Genomic DNA, 22,711 nt, shown 5'->3' on the forward strand with positions numbered 1-22,711 from the left:
TTTCTCAAAAATGCAAACCCATACTATATGTCATCAGGGTCACATTTCAGAACAAATCACCAAAAGTTGACACAATACTTTACCTTTCCATAAATTGAAAGTTTAGTTTCAATAACAGAGCCATTCACAATAAGATCCACAGATCCCAAGGTACTAAGCCTTGGTGTACTTGGTTCTGGAGGAGGGCTGACAGGGTCTCCTAATATGTTGGCATCAGGAGGGGCCTGCAACAAGCAAGGAAAGGAAAAACATAAGAACCATTACAGGCTGCAGGTAGTATCTCAGACTATGATAAAATTAATAAAGCCATACAGAAGCTCGATATGTTGCTTGGACAAGTGCTTTCATCCAATTAGCCTTCTCAATTTCATTAAGGAATTCAATTACAAGTGTGTTGGTCGATTCCAGTGCCTGCATATGGAATAAGGCTTAGATCAAAAGAGAACCAAATGAAAAAAAAATCATGTAAACTGGCTAATCTCCAACAAACAATGAAGCTCCAAAAAGGCAGCTCATATTTAATAATCAAAAGACCACTTTGTGAGGAATACAACAGAACGCTAACAGCAAAGTCTTCAGTACCAAGCAAGTTGGGAAAAGCTAGATGTGTATCACAACAACAGCCACAAATATAGTACATAAAAACTAAAAAATAAAGGTAATAAAAGTGGGGAGTAGAACAAAGAAGCCTTAATAACATTTCTCAAATGTTTAAGAAGGTATTCACAAAAACACTTGCTTGTGATGAACAAACTGGCCTAGCCCCTTCTATTTTTTCTTGATTTCACACGGACACAGCACAAGGCATAGATTTTGGTTTTCATGACCTTTCAGATTCCATTTTCATCCCAGAAATTGTTCATTCTCTCTCTTCATTTATCATGTCCAAGGACGATTTGACCATAAATTAACTGTATCAATGTTAGATATTGCTAAGGTAATACGCTGCGTATAAACAGGGCCAGGCTCTTAGATTAAAAGGTATGATAACTTAATTGAATAGGCAGTGGAAAGCACAGCATTGTTTCGGTACCTATGTGTTCAGGTAAATTAAATATATGTATCAAGTTTTCATGCCCAATGGCTCTACAAGTGGGCTCTAGATTGAAAGCATGGCTCTGTACAGTGGCACCACAAATAATTAGTGATTTAGTGAATCAGCAGCTGGACTTTGGACATTGACTTTTTTGGCAAGTACAAGCTATTTCAGAACTTCCAGCAGCAATCAGCAAAAAATATATTAATTAAGACAAACCTTAAAGATCAATGTAAAAAATGCCAAGACGACCCAATTGTTTACCTTTTGTGTGTCTGCACCTCTAGAACACACACCAATACTGAAAAGAGATCCACCAACACAAGTTGGTGGCACTTCAAATACTTGCCGACTAGCCATGCTGCAACACCAATAACCAAAATGTATAAATAATAAAATGCACTATCGTATTACAAACAAATAAAAAGAGTAAAATAATTTGAGCATTAATGCCAAAAAAGATCATCCTATAATCTTCTACCTGTTTCAGAAATATTTTGAATGTTTTTTTTAACCCACGTAAAGACATCACGCTTGCCATCTGTTCTCTAACAAAAAGATTATCTAAATCTTTCATTCTGCTTTTTAAGTACATTAAGACTAGTGTATTCGATAAAACAAATTTTACTCAAATGTAAGAAAATGCAGGTTAGAAGTTGTACTATCTATGTGAACAGACATACAGTTTGCTACACAGTAACGAATGCTAAAACAGAAAGTGTGTCCATGTACTTTCCTTCACTATGAATTCAGATTAGGAAACTGAAGTACATACCTACAACACCGTTGGTAATTCTGGGACAGTTCTGACTCCAAAATATAAAGATACATCCCAGATAATACAATATAGCAGGTATGCCATTCAGCTTGCGAATAGCCAAGGCCCTTGGACGAAAAAAAAACATACAAGAATGGTATTAGCATAGTCAACAAATGAGCCTCTTTAGATTTTTTAGGTAAAATGTGGTTGAATAGAACTTTCAACCAGAAATAAACTGTAACTCCATACCCTCCAAACCAAAGTTCTAGCATCAGCAGCTAGATCAGCAGGATACCAAGGCGGCAGTCTACCACTTTTGTCGCCATTGGAATCTTCATTATTGCTTCCCTTCAGATGGTTAAGTACACCAAGCAGTTCAACTATCTTGCAGTACCTTTTTGGTGAGAAATGAATATCCAGATTGGGTACTTTAAAAGAAACACGAGTTGATGGATAATTCGGATGTGGAACTTTGATCTTCATGCCATCACAAAAATAATTAGTCAATACTTTTTTATGCACTTCAATAGAAAAAAATAGCATAACTTAAATTGTATTTGTTATATTAAACAGATTTTCCTCCCTATATAACCAACCAGTATGAAGTGCAAGAACAATATGCACTAGGGTTCTCTCCTACAAGCTGTCTTAAAAATAAATTGACCAAAGATGTTCAAAAAAATTTTACAGGAAAAGATGTTCAAAATTCAAAGCTCAAGAACACTTCAATAACAGATGCAGAAATTGCTCATACATATCTCCTATGAGCTCAATCATAGTGGTCATTTCTACATGTAAATTTTGCTCCAATAGCATAAAAACCTCATACAATATCTCACATATCTCCTATGAGCTCATACGTATCTCACAATATCAGCTAACTTGCACATAAAAACCTATAGCATAAAAGGGGGCATTTTGCCCTTTTTTTAGAGACCCAAAGAAGAGTGTTGGCGGATTTGCTGCATAAGATGCACAGTATTAGCTGGAAGTGGTGAGCTTCATAATTTTCAGTAACCTCATACAATTTACCACAAGATGCATTTATTGGATGGGGCCCATAGTTGCACCCTCGAATTTCAATCAGATAGACATCAGCAAATGACATGAGTTGCCATATTCATTAAGCCAATATAATATTTGGGTTATTTTAAGAAGAATAACTAACTTGTGTATATTCAATAGTTAAAACACGTAATACAAACGGATCACCTTTTATACCTGGTCAATAATCACTGACATTCCACTGCGATCAAGAAGAGAACTAAACTGATTATCGTCAGAGGAATGACCTGGGAGGTTATCTTGACCTAAATTTTCAGGTATTGAGTATATGTCTTGAGCTAAATCACAAATAAAGAAAGCAGCCATATCCCTCCCCTCAATATAAAAGCGTGAATAGAGACTCTGTCTTTCTTCATCATGTGTACCATCCTGTAATCAAACAAATAGTTAGTAAAAGCTAGCAACAATATGACATACTCCTGGTTCAAGAACTTACTCTGGTATGCAATGTAAAATGGCCAAAATCCAGAACAAAGTATTCATTGCCGACCGTAGGTTGATTAGCAGTCAAGGGAATCCTAACTTTTGGGGCATCCAGATCAATATCAAGTCCAAATCTAGAAAATGATCATCAAACTGTGAGCAAAAAACAAGGACGGAATGGATTGAAGCATACAATATAAAAGGTTAACAAAAAATGGAGCAGAATGCAAGAAAATGATCTTAGATAAAATAATGAGCCTAGGTAAGGAAAAAAAAATCAGACGGGAGGTGGGGTGGGGTGGGAGGGAGTGGGGGGTGGGGAGGGACACTTATGTAATCTTAAGAATCATCTATGGAACATTGACACTACTCATAAGAAGAAAGTAATGTAAATGCTGCTTCTGCATATTTCCTGCTTTAACATTGACACTTCTGTCTCTCATTCTCTATTCTTCAATCTACCAAGGTATGTAGTAATGCATGATTCTTAAAGCATATGTAATCGATTCAGAAGCACATATACCTGCTCTGTTCCTCTAACACCATTTGAAGCTGCTCCTGAGCTCTTCGTGTGACCTGCTCCAACTTCAGCTGTAGTTCAAAATATTAGAGCAAATATTAAAACACCTGCCTCTCAGTTTGTCCAACTAGAAATGAGAATACATTCAAACCAGGTGTCCATATGAGTTATAAGATCCAAGAAAAAAAAGGGCATACGTACCTGCAAAGCAGTTGCTGTTTCCATAGCCACTGTTGGACTAACGGCATTGCTTCGCTTAATGAACTCTAGGAAACGCTCATAACTCCCCTTGAGAACCTACCAATTGATACACAATCAATGAGCCTTAATGACAAGAAGAAAAGAATTTAAACAACTAGCAACAAAGTAGAATGTCAATAATTCATGTAACTATCGATGTTTAGCTTATAAATTAGCACAAAGATGAGTATTGAAACAAAGAGTAGGCTCATAAGAAATTGAGATAAATATTGAGCAAGTACGATGTGTTCTTTAGAATAATAGTTTAGCAATGTCACAAAACTCCTGTAGTCTTTTCCACAAATGTCCATATCTGATGAATTTGCAACATGCAAGGGAAGTTTCCTTGCAATTCTTAATATGGGTAGGAGCTCCTCTAGAGCATGGGTGGCCAACCAGGTGATCTACCTTATCCACATCAAGAACCTCATGGACTTGGCTTGATGTGCATGATGTGATTATCATCCTTAGCTCCAAAACGCATAAATATCTTCCATGTCATGTAAGACTTGGCTCAGCTACGCATTTTTGTCCTACTAGTCATAAATCATCAGGTTCATGCAATACACTATGTGTCCTACCCCACCATTTTTAGAAAACAAATAACCCACAAGACCATCACCATTGTTACCGCTATTGAGCAAAAGCCAATTAGTCAAGGGTGTTGTAGGCAGTGCAACACAGAGCGACATCATGAAAAGAACCAAGAAAAGCCATAAAAAGTGCAGAAGGGCGAGATTATGTTTAGGAAACTATTAGTAACTCTCAATCATTTCAGCACAGGAGCAACAAAGGTGTTCACATACGCAAAGAGCTGGTGGCAAGAGTTGGTAATATTGACTAACAGTCTTATACGCCAATTGAGTGGGTGATAGGAGGGTGGGTAGGGATGCTTGGGGAGGAAGATGTGCTGGAGCATGAGGGATGTAAATGGATTTGGGGTGACTAGGTATTTTTCACAGAAGCTGAGTTACCAGTTGCATCCCAAAGTAAATCATACATCACATCAGTCACCAATTTGTGGACCATGTCAGCATTTATCCTCCCATAATAGGAATAAAAGTATGTGGGCTGAATTTGTTAATTATTTGAAGTATAAGAAAGCATTGAATCCCCATGTTGAAGTAGATAAGCAAATCCCATGAACCTAAGAAAGACAATCGTTACATGAATTATGTCAACTTGTTTAGTAAATTTTAGAACTGAGTTTTGATTTGTGTTCACAGTTTCAGACATCAATTCACCAAACTTTTAATTTGTTTGCAAAGTACTCAATCTTTCTTTGGGGTGCATGCAGTAAAAGACATTTAAATTTTGACCATCAATATCTCTTTGGTTCCATTTCTTCGGGGGGTGCATTGCTCTCCGATTCCAATTTTTGTGTTTGGTTGCCAAAGAAATTGTGATGTGAAAATCGAAATCTTAACCAAATGCAGTTCATGTTTGTTTGCCTTCTAACTAGAACTGTGTCAAGTCATAGTGCTTTGCAGCAGCACATTAAGTCATCATACGTGAAGAATGGCCGGATCTAGAGCAGTAGGGATAGAAGAGGAAGAAGAGGAAGGGATCAAATCTGATGGCAGGCCAGGTCAAATCTGGTGGCGAGAATGAGTTTGGCAGGAATTGGGGATGAATTTCAAGGAAGCTGGCAGGATCAGGCTTGACGCCAGATTTGAGGAAGAAGGCTGGCGATGAAGAAGAAAAGGCCATGGCAACAGCCGCAGAGCGTGCTCTCCGCCACCGACGAAGAAGTGCTTTTATTTGGAGAAGTAGCGGGGTAAGAGGAAGAAGGCCACAAGGGGGAGGGATCAGTTTCCGACGAGGTTGGGGTCACCAGCATGGGGATAATGTGGCATCGAGGGGTCGCGGACTCAAGGTCGTCGCCTCGTCGAGGGGCATGGGGAGGAAGGCAAGTACCGGATTCTGCCCAAATCAGAAGGCTTTGGTATTGGAGATGGGATCTTTAGATGTCCTAAAGTACAGCTGGGCTTAGAAGCCAATTCTAATTATTGCTGCATCCAAATAGCTGTATTTATGTAAGCACAATTCCAATTCACCAATTTCTAGCCCAATACGAGGAACCAAATGGGGCCTTTGAAAATTTTAGTTGAGCTTTGAAAATAGTATGGCTAGATTCATCACCAAAAGTAGTTACAAAATATATTGCTACATTTTACAAGTGTTTCACACTATCGATTAATGGTCACAGGAGTGTCTTGGTGACTGTTTCACTGTCCAAACCGACACTTATAGTGTCTTTTGAGTATCATTTCCTAATGCTTTGAGTTACGCAGTTTTCTCACATCCATGAAACTTAACAAAAACCCTCTACTTTTTTCCCCATAGATATTTCCCTGCCCAAAAAAATTACCCTTTGTGTCTCCAAACCATTTTTAAAAAAAAAAAACTTCCCCTGAATGACCAGTACTAGAGATGAAGTTCCCTCCACATAAAGTACTTGGGTTAGATAAGTACCGTAACATGGCATGGTGATATCTTTGCCATGAGCTGCCAATCCAGGTCCATGCCAATTGGCGCACGCACAAAACTGACATCAAGAGCATTGCTCTTTCCTTCACTAACAACACTCTGCAATGAATGACAAGAAGATGTTATATTGCTAAAAAAGTGAATGCCATAAAATAAAAGTACCAGGGGATGACATGCAAAGTAGAAAAATACATATTACTTGAAAAGCAAAGTTAATGAACCAGGAAAACTCGTCAGTAAGAAGTTGACACTAAGATTTAACAGCAAATGAGTGGACATTGTGTACAAGCGCAGGTTTGAAGTCACTATTTAGCACCTTGGATGTGATCTACCGATGTGGCCATAAATATGAAGGCACTCAGGAGCGAAGGGACCGGATCGTAGAGAGAGGGGAGGGATGGAGTGCAGATGGGCAAAAAAGGTTGCATTAGGCAACACACAACGACCAGCTGTGGTAACTAATTAGCTATCTCGCTCTAAAACTGCCTCTCTACAGGCTTGGAGTTGAAGCCTGCATATGTATACAAGCGTTTATATTTGATAATAAACAATGACTCTTAGCTTCATGCAACCCTTCTGATCATTAATCTGGTTGCCTTCCAATTCGCCTGTTCACTGTCACTATTGTCAGTTTACTACTCACAACACTAGTCCAATAACTAACTAATAAATAGAACAAACATTTAGGTACTGTAGGCTTTGATGCTTATTCTCTTCATTTCCTTTATAAATTGGTGGGTTGGGTACTGTAATTGTAGTTTGCCATGCTTTCCAAGTATCCATGTGCATATGGTCGGTTCCTTTCATAACCTCAGCATTCTTAGGGACGCCATGAATCCAATTGGCCATCACACCTAACACAACAGCCACCATAGGTGGAATGGCTAGCATGGATCAGTTTGGGCCCTGAAACCTTAAGATGAGGGCATTGAAACTCACTTCCATATAAAAAAAATTGGAATATTGGTTTTTACGACTGAACAAACTCCTTTGGCCTGACCATTCCTGGCTTTTAGATGGATTACTAGAAACTACCCTGATTCAACTACAGTCCCCCAACTGAGAAGCCAGACTAGTCCCATGAGGTATGGTTTTCCCCGTCAAACAGAATTATCAGTGAGGTTTTTTAAATTACTAGTAACTGGGCACATGCAATGCATGTTTTTTATCAGATGATGATTGGGGAACAGTGGTGGTATTAGTGTTATTAATTGTTTGAGGAATGAGGAAGGCAGAAACGAGAACCAACATGATACATTAGGTGCAGATGATCACATGGACAGATTAATGTATACTAAATTGGGTGGACGAAGAAAAGAAAGCAACTTGTGCCTTTTATAATGTAATAGAAAAGGATGGCTCAGATGGACCGGAATTTTTTCGGATCAAAACCAGGTTATACAGCTGTAAATCCATAAATCAGTAATTCATATGCACTGACCTGAGCAAGAGAACCTTCTGGAGAAGATAGACCACAATATTTCAAAGTCGCATCACATCGTGTGCTCTTCGGATACAACTTAGTAACAACCTGAAGCTGCTCAAATCTACCACACAAGACCTCAGTTTTATCAATATTGACAATCCTTGCTGCAGCCTGGCCAATAGATACATCCATCATGAATCGAATCGCATTTGGGGGAACCTTCTCGAGAGGGAAAGACAGATCTTCATCAGTTTGGTAACTCAATAGCTTATTAATTGCCTGCCACTCTTCTTTCGTCAGCTGCTCCTCTTCATCTGACTGTGGCTCTTGATGTGTAGCATCTTCAGAAGGTAAACCAGCCGAGTTCCTTCAGCCAAATAAAAAAGATACTTAGAATAAAAAAGAAACATGAATTGAACTTCAAAAAGTTGATTAATTCAATGACATAAATTCAAGTTAAAGCATGTCAGTATCCTATAAAAAAAAAAGCTAGCGTGTGAGAGTAATATCCAACCAGATAACAAATGCAATAAATTCTCTAGTTTCACAGATATTAAAATTCTACAAATATCTGATGTCATTCCTATCAAAGCCATCCCATGTGTCAGGTGGCATAGTTTTACAGGTCCACTTAATGATCCTATTATTCTCGATAACATGGAGAATTGTCAATGCACTACATACACTAATCATATGTGCCAATATATGCTTATGAACTGCACAAGTACAAACATAAGAATGAGTAAGCACTAGAGCAACACGATTACTTTAAGAATATGTATATTTCAGAGAGAGAGAGAGAGAGCTTTTGAAAAGTTGTATTGACCAAAGGAATCGCCTACAGACACAAGGGAATACCAATCAAGAACCACATAGTGCGCTGGCTCTAGGAAGCACCAAAAAGAATTGCAAATAAGAGGTAACTTTGTTGAAACTTGAGCTCACTATGTTTATGCTCCTTAAAACATAGTGAAAATTTATGTATTAATGTTCCCACGTGCAAGTAATGAAAAAGCATGACAGCCGTATACATGCAAACTAATACTTCAGGGTAAGAAACTCAACAAACAGCATTCTAACCAGACATGGTTCAAAAACTCAGTGCAACCTTGTGAGAAAAGATATAGAAGAGCAACTAGTACAGAAAGAATTCCAAACCCATTTGATAAATGAAATACATACAGAGATGAAATGGGAATTTTAGTTTTTAATATATACACAATCTAGAATTAAAAGCACTGAATAATAAATTAGCATCGTCCACAATCAATATGTTTACAAACCATCCAAAAGGCCACCATCTTTTCTTCGAGGCGCCTTTTCTGTGTAATGATTCCTTTGATTTCACTGTCTCAACCTTGGCATGTCCCAACAACCTGGAAGTATGGAATAATAGAAGGATAAAAGTAACTCAGACAAAGGACCAAAGAAAACAGTAGAACCCTAAGGCATATTGCAGTAAGTAACGCACCTCCAAAGTATTATGACCTTCATGTCTAGAATTTTCTCTATCTCTCGAATTTCAAAAATATCAACATTAGGAGCTTGTTGCAACAGGGTAGCATACAATTGAACATAACGGCGACGAAGCTGGCAGAGGTGCCTAGTTCTCTCCCATGAGAACCAGTAGCTGAAAAGTGAAGTGCAAATAAACATCAGTAACAAACATTTCAAGCCATAGATAAGGCTAATAAATATCAAAGCATGCATTTGACTAAGTAGTTGCACAAGATTCAAGACTTCTATCAAATTATGCACAATAAGTAATAAAATGGAATGATGTATGGCATCTAATTACAAATAAAACCATTGAATGCATAGCCCACCACTTAAAAAATAAGCGACTAATATGCATAGAATTATTTTTATTTGCAGCACGAAAATAGTAGTTTGTAGATTCATCATCAGCACATATTTTTTTTATTTTTTCTCGAACATGCAGGGGAGCTGCATATCATTATATTAAGAAGAGAAAAGGGGAAAGAGCCCTTACAAACAAACAAACGTCCCCGACCTAAACAACACTCTAAAGATGTAAGAAAAACCTCTATAGCCCCAGCCACCCTCCAAAACAGCAGCAACTCACCAGCGAGCAATAGAGCTCTAGCTAGGCTAGGATACATACCATCAAACACACACCTATTCAGCACAACCATATTAGTATATTTTTAATATCGTTTTCTACGATATGATTCAATAACAATCTTTAAATGTGTACTTTGGAGATTGTGCTGACATTCTAAATGATAACGGAACTCGGGTGACAGCATGTTATTTTCCCATTTCCAATAAAGGCAGCAGTATTGAAATGTTAAAGATTTACCGCATAGAAGCCATAGCGACTGCAAGTTAATTGTCAATACAAAAAAGGCAAACATGTCACTGAGGACAGTATAAATGCTATGTAAATTTTTGGACATTTTTTGCTTTTGGCCACTTATAAGGGTCTAGTCAGTACATCAATCCTCCACTTGCCTTTTTTCTGTATTAAACTGCTAGAAAAAAGACAGGGGAAGATCACACAAAAACATGCTTCACCAAATCCTCGCAACAAACCATATCTTTAAATGCATTATCATGTTATCCCCACTACCTCCCTTCATCTAAGTAGTCGAGGATTTTCAAGAATATCACAAAGATGTGTCAATACTATAAAATTCAAGATTTGGTTGAAGATATCCAATGCGAGTTCAACCAGCTAGCAAGTCAAGAAGCAGAAATGATAAGACATTGGGATGATTGATTCCATAGCCAACAGAGGCTAGGTGCGCAAGCATTGCCTAACTTCACCAAAGGCAAGAAGAGACGAGCTGTTTGGTTCTCCCCATCCTCAGACGTCCTTCTTGTATAAGATGGCCAAGGACATCCACCATGGATCCATCGCCATCATTGAATCAAGGATGATTTGGCGTGACAAGCTCATTGGCAGTGATGACCAGAGCTCATAGGTGACCCGAGTAGTAGATATAAATGGGCTCATCCACTCAAGGAAATCCTTGCCAAACTAAGCTAGTTTGACAAGCAAAGCTAGCATTTTCGGTTCCTACGCCTATCCTCACTCAGCAAGGCAAGATAAGGTGACATGCCCCTAGTTCGACAATCTGCTAAAGCATTTTCTACAAGGCAAAATAAGCCACAGAAGCACACACCTTACACCACGATTCCTTGAGTATTCTTGCCACTTACTAGATCTACCTCCAAATGTGGCATCAAGGGGAAGGTGACAGAGGATATGCATATTGAATAAGTGAGGGAAGACGGACAGCAGTAGATGTGCATACTAGAGAGTAAAGGAGAAATTCAAACAATCTACCCGGACAAAAGAGAGATTTTGTCCAACAATCTAACAGAAAGCAAAAGCAAAGGCCTTCAGAAAGTCACGATTAACTATTTTACTCATAACGGGGAAAGGAAAATAATAGAAATGAAGAAGTAAGGACAAATGGAGCTTAACAGATGAGTACTACCATAGTTTCTTTTGTCGCAGACCAGCAAGCATAGCATAACGCCACCAAGCACGACGATCTTCCTTTACTGGTACAATAGGCCGTAAGTGAGACACATCAACACGTGTTCTAAACCTCGAAAATGTTTCCAAGAGTTTAATGCCATCATAATACTGTGCCTGGTATATAGAATTGCAGAGAGCAGTAAGTTTTAAACACAATAACTGAACACACTAAAGAAGTAGAGTAATAGGGTACCTCAGTCACAGTTAAAGAAACATCACTGAGGACAAGTGAGGCTTTCTCAACAGGAGTATCTGGATCCCCTCTTTCATTCTTTCCAAGTCGTTTATATTTAAGGGTTCCATTTATAGGTGAAACTAAATAGTTCCGATTTGCTGCCCAAATGGAATTTCCAGAGTGATCATCGATGCCATCTTGGAATATCTGTGACAGACCATTAAAGCGTGAGAAGTATCAAACAGGTACAAAACAAAGGTGTTCTAACTGACAGAAGAACAACCTCGCTCCACTCAGTAGGATTTAGATCTTCCCATTTCTTATTAAGCTTCCAAGGATTGCTGTCGGAGTCATGGTATATGGCCAGCCTGTGCAGTTCGACAGACTAAACAATGACGAGAAAAAGGATGAAACATGATTATCTTGATTATGATGACAACAATTGTATAAAACAAAAGCCGATAATCAAAGAGGAAGATCATAGCTTATAATAATCACATTAATAATGCTTTGAAGAATATGTCAACCTACGGAAAAAAATAGTACCACTTGCCAACCTCACAAATATCAAGTAAGATTTAGGCATGGAATTTACATATTTCGTGTAAGATTCTTGTTTCTGTTCCTTGAACCTAGTGTTGTTCAAGCATCATCTGAAGGGTAAAGAAGTACATGCAGAAGGCAGTAGTTACATGAATGGTGAAACCAACACCTCTCAAGTCTCAACTTTCTACAACTACAACTATTCCAACTGTTGACAAGCAAAGGAGATGCCAAATAAAGTGCAAGTAACTTTCTTTTATGAATCTACTAACACTATTAATCATGGCCTAATTACAGTGTTTCACATATGCTGGTGGCCATAGTTTTCCACTACATATTCTGAAACCATACCAACATCAGGGATTGAGTGGGTACTAATTACTAGTTCCATAACTGCTACTAGGCTATGCAGCTAGGTTGGCATAGATTTCAATGTCAAAGCTCAATCAATACAAAAGAAAAATGATGCTTCTGACATGACAGGTTACTAGTAACAACAGAAAAGAAATTCCATGCTAAATGGATGTGTTCTAACCTTTCGCAGCTTATCTAGGGCTACACCTGCATCAAATGTCTCATTACCATCCTCATCCACAGTAACGGCTGCAAGTTTTGATAATGTGAAACCAGAGGCAAAGGGGTGCCCAGAATTGCTGGAGGGGAAATCAAAGGAAACATTCTTCAAAAGAAGAATACAACAAAATAAGGAGAAATTGAAAACTGATATATTCAACCAACCTGACAGAATCTTCATATCTGATGTGTACGTTACTGATGGTTACTTTAAGATTACCAATAATTGTAGATATTAAATTGTATAACCACGAATTTCCACCTCGTACCTAAAACATGCAAAGAATAAACAGGAACAGATTATCTAGGATAACCACTTGATATGGAAGAGAGATTATGACAATCTAATACACCCAAATAGTTAGAAATGAACCTATATTATGTGTGGATGTTTACCACCCTCACTTTCAGAATCATAGCGATTACTAAGATCCTGTTTGGCAGAGCTCGCACAGCAGTTTTCTAGGCTGAATGCAGGAGGAGCTCTGCCAAACATGTTTTTGCAGCAAGGCTGATTCCGTTAAGTGATTCTCTGAAATGAACTAAGGGGCTAGGAGCTGAAAAAAGTAGCTTCTCCTGATTCACTCCTGCTGTGTATCACTTCATAGTTAAATTTAACCTAGAGAAATCACTTCTCTCAGAGAATCACTTAATCACTTGTCACAGTGAATCAGAATCATGAATCAGAATCAGGAGGACCTCTACCAAACAGGCCCTAAGCCCTACCCACTTTACAAACGATTGCACACCTCACTATCGAGGATTGATATGCTTCAAGAGAGTCCAAGCACTCAAATCCAAATATAAAATTAAAATTCCTATTGTGTGTGTTTTATCTATTCGTGCTGCTGTTTGTTTCCTGCAGAGAAGCTCCAGGCTCTAGCTTAATCACTCATAAGCAAATCTGAAAAATAACTCTGAGACCATATCCTGACCGTGCATTCATGTGCAACGTGCCAGCTTAGAGAAACAAAAAGAAAAGGAGTACAATCCAAATAGGTACATTTACTTTTGTCCTTATATCTTCAAGGCACTCACTAATATATCCAGCTCCATGAATTCTTGGAGCTGGGTATTCCTAGCTCCATGGTTTCATGGAGTTGGAGCTGGGACTGAGAATGTTTGGATGAGTCATTTTGTTTTTAGTATGTACTAAAACAGATATTTATATCACTTTATTTAGTCTACAAACTCCTCACAAGTGACGTGGAGTTGGGAACTGGAGTTCTACCACCCAGGGCATAGTCACTATGAATGTGGTTTAGTAGTATATTCTGGATAAATAACAAAGAAGCACAAAACGTTAAACATTCAGAGACAAATAGGATAAGGATCATACAGGCCCTCCTTTCGAGTTTCTACTTGTTGCTTCAAGAGTTGCTGCCTCTGCAGCCTGCAGAACAAGGGGAGAAGAATTAAAAGCTGTTTGTGCAAACAATTTGTAGGGGAAAAACAGAGAATGACATAACAGGTCAAACAGAACTGAGATAGCAAGAAAATAACAGCAGAGACAAGGGTGCAACAGCTAAATCGTAAGTCAACAGGAGATTGCAAGACTGCCGAGAAAGAAAAAACAGTTAAATTGTAACAAACCGAAGGCTGGCTGATTAACTTTCAACCATACAAGAAAGGGAGCTTACTGACAAGGTCATTAAGGTAGAGCTGAAGTTAGTTTGGTGGCAAACTGGCAATCAATTTGCGCAGCTGGAACAGAAAAGACTTGGAGCAAATGGAGTATATCACAAAATACATGATATTAGATCGCATGGTACTAAGAGTTAGTATTCTTTTAAGTGTATCACATAAAAGAATCAATAATGCTAACTCATAGCAAAGGATCTTAATAGAATGCACACTCCTAGGATAAATATACCACAAGCAAATGGAAGGCAAGTACTGATGCCTATGCCTAAGTTAGGCACAAAAAAACTCAAAGTAATCCAAGCCCAAGTGTTAATTCATTTTGAATTGGCTTTTTTCACCTTACGTAAATATAACTTACTGGATCAATATCTTAACTGTTGACTGTCAGAAGACAATAAGCAACAAAGACATAGCATGAAACAAACCTCAATCTGCTGAAGCTTGGCTTCAAAAAGTTTCTCTCTATCTTCTTCCTAAAGTTGAAAAAGAAAGATGAGATGCAAAAATGTAGTCAGAAACAAGAACTGTGAGGAAGTATCAGTCGTAGAAATATTGTTTCCAGTTCAACCTAAAATACCAACATTAAATACCTTGAGAGTCTGCCCATCAGGAGCAGGATGAGCAAGAATAAATAGACGATCGATAAGAACAATGACAGGTTCTTTACCCAGGCTCTTCCAAGGGACCTATCAGAAATCACATTTTGGCATTTACAATTCACACAAACAAAAAATTATGACACAGGACAATAAAAGTTCTGATAACAGAAGAAGATAAACAGCTACTCGTTGTGGGGTTAGGTGCTTTGTATATTAAGCAGATTCTAATCCAGATGGACCTTTTGCATACATGTAATGCAGAATATGATAGATGTGTTCCGTATGAATAATAAATCAGCAGGACAAAGACGTAAACGATCCAGTTTCAAAATGTCACTCATGCTACATTGTAACATCTCCACTAGGAAACTACTTGAACAATTTCAAATATAATAATGTAAGATAACAACCACAAAACTAAACCAGAATCAATCGTGTATGGTATAGTAAAAAAAATGTACCTTTAACGTTATGGTGCCAATAAACCCAGCTTTCACTGTCACTGGAAGCCGGAGAGAATTCAGTGCTTCAGCTTTAAGTTTTAAGTCTTTTAGAACAACATCACCTTTACAGACAGAAATGAAAGCAGGGTCACAAAATCACAAATACAATATCTACATAAACAGCACAGTAAGTGCTGAAATTTGAACAAAATGTAAATGTTGAAAAAAACACATTAAATGATCCTAGAGTATTACAGTTAAAAAAAGGGGCATGGTGGAGATAGAACATCATTGGGTGTTTCATTTTAGAAAAGGGAAGTGACAGCTTTCCTGGTCCAACCGTCGATTCAAACGGTCAGACAGCAGTTCAGAAAAATATGTTTATTATAAGTTTAATTCAACTAAAATTTTTAATTCAGAATAATTGTGTATGCTCTACTGAACCACTATTATAGGTCCAATCCCTTTGTTGGCAACAAAAACACAAGCCAGGTTGTTTTGGGCCTTGGTGCGCGGTGGTGATGGAATGGAAGGTCCTCTTTTCGAAACAGGTTTTTTACCTTAATGTTATTTTATGGAAAACATCAAGGTCAGGCTCTGCTTCACTGCTGGCTCAATCCAGTTCTAAATCCTGAAAATGTCTCGCAGCACCCTTGCCTGCAAGCTGCAGCTGGCACCAGGTGCTGCGCTGTGACAACCTGCCAGTGAAGGATCTCACTGGTTGAGGATGCATCAGGCCACATCATGCAGAAGCAGACTTAAAAAAAAAGAAAACTAACAGCTACCCTGTACCAAGCTATTGTATGTAGACGCATGAATGCAAAGTGATGCATTCAATAAATATCAGTTTGCAGTAGTTCAGAAGGGAAAAAAAAGTCAGGCATATGGTCGAAGGATTTGAAATATCAGGTTTAGTCTTTGTTTGTCACAGCTTAAGCAGCTTCCTTGAAGTACCATAGTATACTACTTCCAGATACATTGACTGAATGACAATGTTCTTTTTACAACTAATAGGAATATTTACTAGAAGTCAATTTTCCTATACATTAATAATTGACAAATGCCAATAGAAAACAATGCCAAACAAAGTTTAAGCTTATATGCTTCCAGACAACACTACTCTATTTCCATAAAGAGATTAGTTTGTATCACCACATATGAGTACCATATAAAAATAAGAAAGGATCTTCATCATTTTTTCGTTTTAGGCCATATAATATTAAAATATTGCATGAAACATCCTAGTAAACAGTTAGGTTACTTGAGTTTATAGTAGTGAAAATTGGCAAGCTTTCTAACACTGGTCAACACTTCATCATAAGGTCAAGTTTTTTAAATTAACCCACTTCATTCTACTTCAGCAAGCACCAAATAAACAATACTGTAAAACTAAGGTTCAATCATTTGGTCTAAATAAAGAAATAACGAGTTGTATCAGACCACAGAAAAATAGAAGCATAGATAAGAACACGAAATAATTGGTATCAGATTTGCAATTTACAATACAACCAGGAGATAATGGTTAAGCAAAAAGGAAAAAGACAATAAGAAAGACTTACCTTTCCAGACACTTATTCTGAGAGCTTCAACAGAAAGCCCTTCAACATATTCACCCAAATATTTGCGTAGCAGATACAGCACCTATGTTAAAAAGATACAACTATGTCATGGGCTCATGGCTCAGAACATAACACTAAGATGAATGTGATAACATGCAAAAAAATGCTCAAATTTTATAACAACATGAAATTGGTAAGTTGTGAAGATAGATTGCAAAACATCTTGGTGATTCATGGTTTAAGCGGTACTTGTCAGTTACAAGGAATGAGTATCAAGGTTAGAAGTAACTGTAACAACTCATAAATTACTCACTACCCCACTGTTTACCCGCAGAGCTGTTTCATACACAAGGACGTAAAAGAAAATACACAATGAAATCTGGAGCAGTGTATAGGATATCACAGACCATATTTCCCACCACAACAGGGATGCTTAGAATTACATTCATTACTGATAACAATAAATGATCAGGATTGTTGAATGGCCAATGGAGATCAACTCCATTTAATGCACTCATAGTTGTTAGAGCAATCAAACACACACGACATACTCACATACAGTTGCCGAGGTAATGACTATCAACACTCACCAACTTGTAGCAAGAAACACTATGCCATACTAAATAGCATCAATGCAAATACAAGCTAACTGCAATGGAAGAACATCCAAACTTTAAGAGCAGCAAAGTGCATATCTTCTGGAGGTAACAGGGACTAGGAAATTTGTAAAATAAACAAAAGGTACATGGCAGCTATGAAATTCCGCATTGCAATTGCAATAACACAGATGCAACTATGACAGGCAATGTTGTAGTATCATATACAGTACTAAATGTAATAACATATTTTGCTCGAGCTAAGTGAACAGAATCCTGTGCAGTTGGAATTCTGTCAAAGATATGAAACTGAACAATATATGCATGTGCACCGCAACTATCAACACTTCTGTTTGCCCCTTCAGAGGTTCTTCCATAATGCAACATGAAATTCTTCCTCGAGGAATGATCGAAGTGCAAACAACCAAGAGCCACACATTAACAGACCAAATTCCAACCCCCTCCAAACTGCCCCCAAATCCGAAACATGGTGACCACAGAGATTCAGTAACCCCGACCGACCCCCACCGGCCACCACAAGCAACACAACCCCACTGGTCTGCCTCTCGATCACGCGGGCCGTCGTCGATCACACGCGACAGAAACAAAAATGACCCAGGCCGAAGGCGCTGCAGAAATGGGGAATACGGAAGGCGGGAGGGAGAGATCATACGTGGCCCTCAAACATGGCGGATGTCGCGGGGACGACCCGCGGGCGGGCCGAGCGCGGGGACGGCGGGGGCCGGGCGCGCGCTAGCACCGCGGCGACGGCGGCGCGGTCGCGAATCCGCTCCCTCCTCCTCGCGCGCGGCGGGGCGCCGTCATGGGCCGCCGGGGCCGAGAGGGGAGTTAGGGTTTCCGCGGGGGTGGCAGCGGAGAATCCGGGGGAGGGGGAGCGCGGAGGTGGCGAGGAAGACGACGAAGGAGGCGGACGAGGCGGGGAGGCGGGGGACGGGACGGGACGGGATGGGGCCGGCACGGGGGAGTTCGCGGTGGTGGTGGTGGGGTTCCTTTTTGGCTCGGTTCGGGCGGGGTCCAAAGTCCCGAGCGGCTCGGCTGCGACGTACTCGCGCCACGCTTCGGACGCACGCCTGGTCAACAGGTGGAGGGACTCACGTATATGCGAGTGCCCGGTGCGTGTCGCTTTCTGTAAAGCGCACGGTGGGATCGTCTTTCTTTATTGGAAAAAAATTGTATTTTTAATCCTTTAAGTATTGTAAAAGGGTATCTAAACAGGTGCATTTATCTTCTTAACATTAGTTTAACAATGGTCCAGTGACATATAATACGGTTTATACCACATAATTATCTGACTAATCCATGCTTAGCGATGTAATACGTAGAGTCGAAGATGTAAAGCTTATAAAAAATTCTGTAAATCCTCTAGATTGGCTACCCATAAAACTTTTATGGGAAAATTTAACGGAACCATTTCACATCGTGTAGTGATCGACGTAGCTAAGCAGTGATTAGTAATAAGATAATTACATAGCCTAAATGGATGTTATATGACACTAATCCATTGTTAAATTAAGGTTGGGATGATAAGTGCACCGCTTTAATTAGTTAAGGGGTTGATTTGTACCAAATAAAATATGATGGATGAATGTCACACTTTTGCAATACTTGAGGGATAAAAAAATACACTTCTTCCTTCTTTTTCTTTGGATCCTTTCGCGTTGTTGGTTGCATTTTACATAACATCTCTTTGTGTTTTTGTCGCAAAAGTATAACAAGAGGAGCTAAGGTCTGGAAGAACACTAATGCTAAAATTGCTACTCTTGCTCTATTCCAAATTTTAAGTTGTTGGATTTCAAATTACAAAGAATATGTGCAAGTATCCCTAGAGCATAGTATCACTAATGCTTAAGTCGCTACTCTGTTTCACCCCGCTCCCTCCCTTATCTTCCTCCTTTAAAAAATCGAATATCGTCATCTTCTTCTGTAAACCATGCGGATGCCATTTTCTCCACCCTCAACGCGATATCCCCACCCTACCAGCTTCCACCTTTGACACCGCCACCAACGCTGGAGAGGACCGTCCTCTCGTACCCTTCCCCTTCCCCTCCCCTTCTTCCTACTCCCATGTTCTACCCTTGTTTGGATGAGCTCCCCCACCTCCACCCCGCCTCTTTTGGTTCTAGCAACGGCACCATGGCCTTAGCGTTCGCTCTCACCCTAATCCGCCACCAGATCTATCATCACAAGGTTTGTTCCCCGCTACCGACTGCCCAACCACCATCCTCCACCACTACGACGAGTGGCGCCACTACCACCTCACAGACAGGCAGGCCTACAACCCAGCACCACCGCTGATCTAGCAGCCTCCCCCAACCGTCAGGAACCTTTATAAATAGAGGGGTGGGGACGCCCTAGGGTTTACACCTTTTGGTCGAAGCATAGCCGCCGCGCCTCCCACGCCCTCATCTTGTTGCAACTCACGGACCTAGCAATCCGACTTGCGATGCTTCCTCCCTGCACGTGTGGATACCTTGGAGGTGTTGCACCTGCAGCACTTGGACGAGCCGCCGATGAGCCATGACGAGCCGACAACGAGCCACGACACGAGGAGGACCTCGTTGTACGTGGACGAGCTGCTGAGGAGCTGCTCGACATCGACGTGTTCGACTACACTGATCAACTTTGCTGCCCGACGCGATTCTACAATTTTCGCATCCGTGCATCGAGTGGTAATCCCGTGATCCATATACGGCAGTTTTCCTGATTTACGTGTTAGAAAATTTTTATTTTGCACTAGCGTAGCCTACCTCGTATCCCAACATCTTTACTTGTCTATTTTCTCTAGTATCTCAATAGGAAGCTTTAAAGAACAAAGATAAGTAACAAGAGTTTACTAGAATGAGTCTCCCTGCATAGGACCAATGCCTTGAAATTCCCATTAGATGTTTCTCCATTCTATATTTGTCCCAATTGGCAGCCTGAGGTCTCTCATCCACATTAATTGGCACAAGGAAGGATGTAGAAAAAATTACTTTCAATCCAGTGGAGGTAGCAAAGGACCGTAGGATGGCCTTGAGATTGCTAAGCTGAACTTTATTTGCTAGAAGGCACAATAGGGAAGTCACCACCAAAATCAAAGCCTAGAATATGAGGGAGGTTCCTAATAAGAGCTTTAGCATTGATGACAGATTGCAAGAGGTCAGCTGCTAAAACAAATAGCAGTGGGGAAAGCGGATGCCCTTGTCATATTTTTGGGTAGTGATTGTCATATTTTTACTGATCACAAGAGTTTGAAGTACATATTTACCCAGTCAGATCTGAATATGAGGCAGAGGAGATGGCTAGAACTGATCAAGGACTATAAGCTGGAGATTCACTATCATCCGGGTAAAGCTAATGTAGTAGCTGATGCCCTGAGCAGAAAAGCTCAATGTCACTGCATTACTATTCAACCAAATGTTAAGACATTGTGTGAAGAATTAGAAGATCTGAATTTGGGAATGGTAATGCAAGGTGCCCTGCATAATCTTATCTTGTATGATACCTTAAAGGAAGAGATAGAACAAGCCCAGAAGAAGGATAAAGGAATGAGAATACTTCGGGAACAGGTAAGTCAAGGTGATGTTACTTGTTTTACCCAGGATGAAAAAGGGGTGCTCTATTTCAAAAACCGAATAGTAGTACCCAAGAAGATGGGCTTGAGAAAGAAGATCCTAGATGAAGCTCATTTGTCAAGATTCTCTATCCACCCTGGAAGTACTAAGATGTATCAAGACCTGAAGCAACGATTTTGGTGGACAAGAATGAAGAGGGAAATAGCCAAGTATGTATCTGAATGTGATACATGGCAAAGGGTGAAAGCCACACATAAGAAATCAGCTGGCTTATTGCAACCCTTAACCATTCCTAAATGGAAGTGGGAAGACATTTCCATAGATTTTATAGTAGGATTGCCTACTACCTCAAAGGGGTATGATTCCATATGGGTTATCGTGGATCGACTCACTAAGTAGGCTCATTTCATTCCTGTCAAGACCACTTATCGTATACCAGCTTATGTGGAACTCTATATGTCTCGGGTAGTATGTTTACATGGAGTACCCAAGACAATTGTCTCTGATCGAGGTTCCCAATTTGTCTCTAGATTTTGGGAACAGTTGCATGAAACAATGGGAACTACCCTTATCAGGAGCTCCGCTTACCATCCACAGACTGATGGTCAGACAGAAAGGGTAAACCAAATCTTAGAAGATATGCTTCGAGCATGTGCTCTTACCTTCTCGAAGAAATGGGATGAATGTTTGCCTCTGGCAGAATTCTCCTACAACAATAGTTACCAAGCTAGTATACAAATGGCACCCTATGAAGCATTATATGGCCACAGGTGTAGAACACCTTTAAATTGGTCGGAACCAGGAGAAAGAGCACATTTGGGACCAGATCTGGTCATCGAAGCTGAGGAAAATGTTCAGAAAATTCATAAGAATCTTGAAATAGCTCATTCCCGACAGAAAGAGTTATTCGGATAAAAGAAGATCTTTGGAGTTTTGTGTTGGAGACTTTGTATATCTCAAAGTATCTCCGATGAGAGGAGTGCACCGATTTGGAGTTAAAGGGAAATTAGCTCCAAGATACATTGGTCGTTATGAAATTCTGGAACGAAAAGGTCCAGTTGCATATAAAATTTTCATTACCAGACCAACTTGCCTCAATACATGACGTATTTCATGTATCTCAACTCAAGAAATGCTTGTGGGTCCTAGAAGAAGAAGTATTGGAAAATCTGGAAGTGGAACTAGAACCAGATCTGACTTATGAAGAAAGGCCCATGAAAATTCTGGATCAGAAGACTAGAGATACTCGTACTAAGAGTATCAAGTTTTATAAGGTGCAATGGAAAAATCACACCCAAGACGAGGCCACGTGGGAACAAGCAGAAATTTTGGAATCTAAGTATCCCGAGTTGTTTAGGAATGCTTGAAATTGGGTAAACAGTCGGCAACCAACAATCACCCCAACTCTCTTTATGAAGAATGATGAAAGGTGCCTATATGACGCAGTTTCCTTTCTACTCTCCAGCTGAGGCTTTAGCACCTGGAATCTCGGAACGAGATTCTTTTAAGAGGGGGAGGCTGTAACACCCAGTG

At 39.7% G+C, this 22,711-nt stretch overlaps 1 protein-coding gene across 2 annotated transcripts in view; it reads right to left on the minus strand.

The window, feature by feature from the left end:
* The window catches only part of LOC117851161 (uncharacterized), a 44,928-nt gene extending 26,390 nt beyond the window's left edge, over positions 1-18,538 (minus strand). The window contains exons 1-24 of one of the 2 annotated variants that reach the window (XM_034732969.2): positions 18,277-18,538; positions 17,008-17,089; positions 15,467-15,570; positions 14,997-15,092; positions 14,832-14,879; positions 14,102-14,155; positions 12,928-13,031; positions 12,725-12,842; positions 11,930-12,031; positions 11,665-11,853; positions 11,428-11,585; positions 9,432-9,590; positions 9,244-9,336; positions 7,976-8,327; positions 6,520-6,633; positions 4,006-4,101; positions 3,808-3,875; positions 3,298-3,418; positions 3,018-3,230; positions 2,046-2,273; positions 1,812-1,921; positions 1,301-1,397; positions 313-411; positions 84-224 (exon numbers count right to left, since the gene is read on the minus strand). In XM_034732969.2, the coding sequence (XP_034588860.1) occupies positions 84-224; positions 313-411; positions 1,301-1,397; positions 1,812-1,921; positions 2,046-2,273; positions 3,018-3,230; positions 3,298-3,418; positions 3,808-3,875; positions 4,006-4,101; positions 6,520-6,633; positions 7,976-8,327; positions 9,244-9,336; positions 9,432-9,590; positions 11,428-11,585; positions 11,665-11,853; positions 11,930-12,031; positions 12,725-12,842; positions 12,928-13,031; positions 14,102-14,155; positions 14,832-14,879; positions 14,997-15,092; positions 15,467-15,570; positions 17,008-17,089; positions 18,277-18,291 (2,961 nt within the window). In that variant the 5' untranslated portion in view covers positions 18,292-18,538. Of the gene's footprint in view, positions 1-83; positions 225-312; positions 412-1,300; positions 1,398-1,811; positions 1,922-2,045; positions 2,274-3,017; positions 3,231-3,297; positions 3,419-3,807; positions 3,876-4,005; positions 4,102-6,519; positions 6,634-7,975; positions 8,328-9,243; positions 9,337-9,431; positions 9,591-11,427; positions 11,586-11,664; positions 11,854-11,929; positions 12,032-12,724; positions 12,843-12,927; positions 13,032-14,101; positions 14,156-14,831; positions 14,880-14,996; positions 15,093-15,466; positions 15,571-17,007; positions 17,090-18,276 lie in introns of those variants that run through there. The other variant, XM_034732970.1, reaches the window with a different exon arrangement.
* Between the last annotated feature and the right edge of the window lie 4,173 nt (positions 18,539-22,711).

Source organism: Setaria viridis, chromosome 1, assembly GCF_005286985.2.
Source record: "Setaria viridis chromosome 1, Setaria_viridis_v4.0, whole genome shotgun sequence".
Taxonomy (NCBI): domain Eukaryota; kingdom Viridiplantae; phylum Streptophyta; class Magnoliopsida; order Poales; family Poaceae; genus Setaria; species Setaria viridis.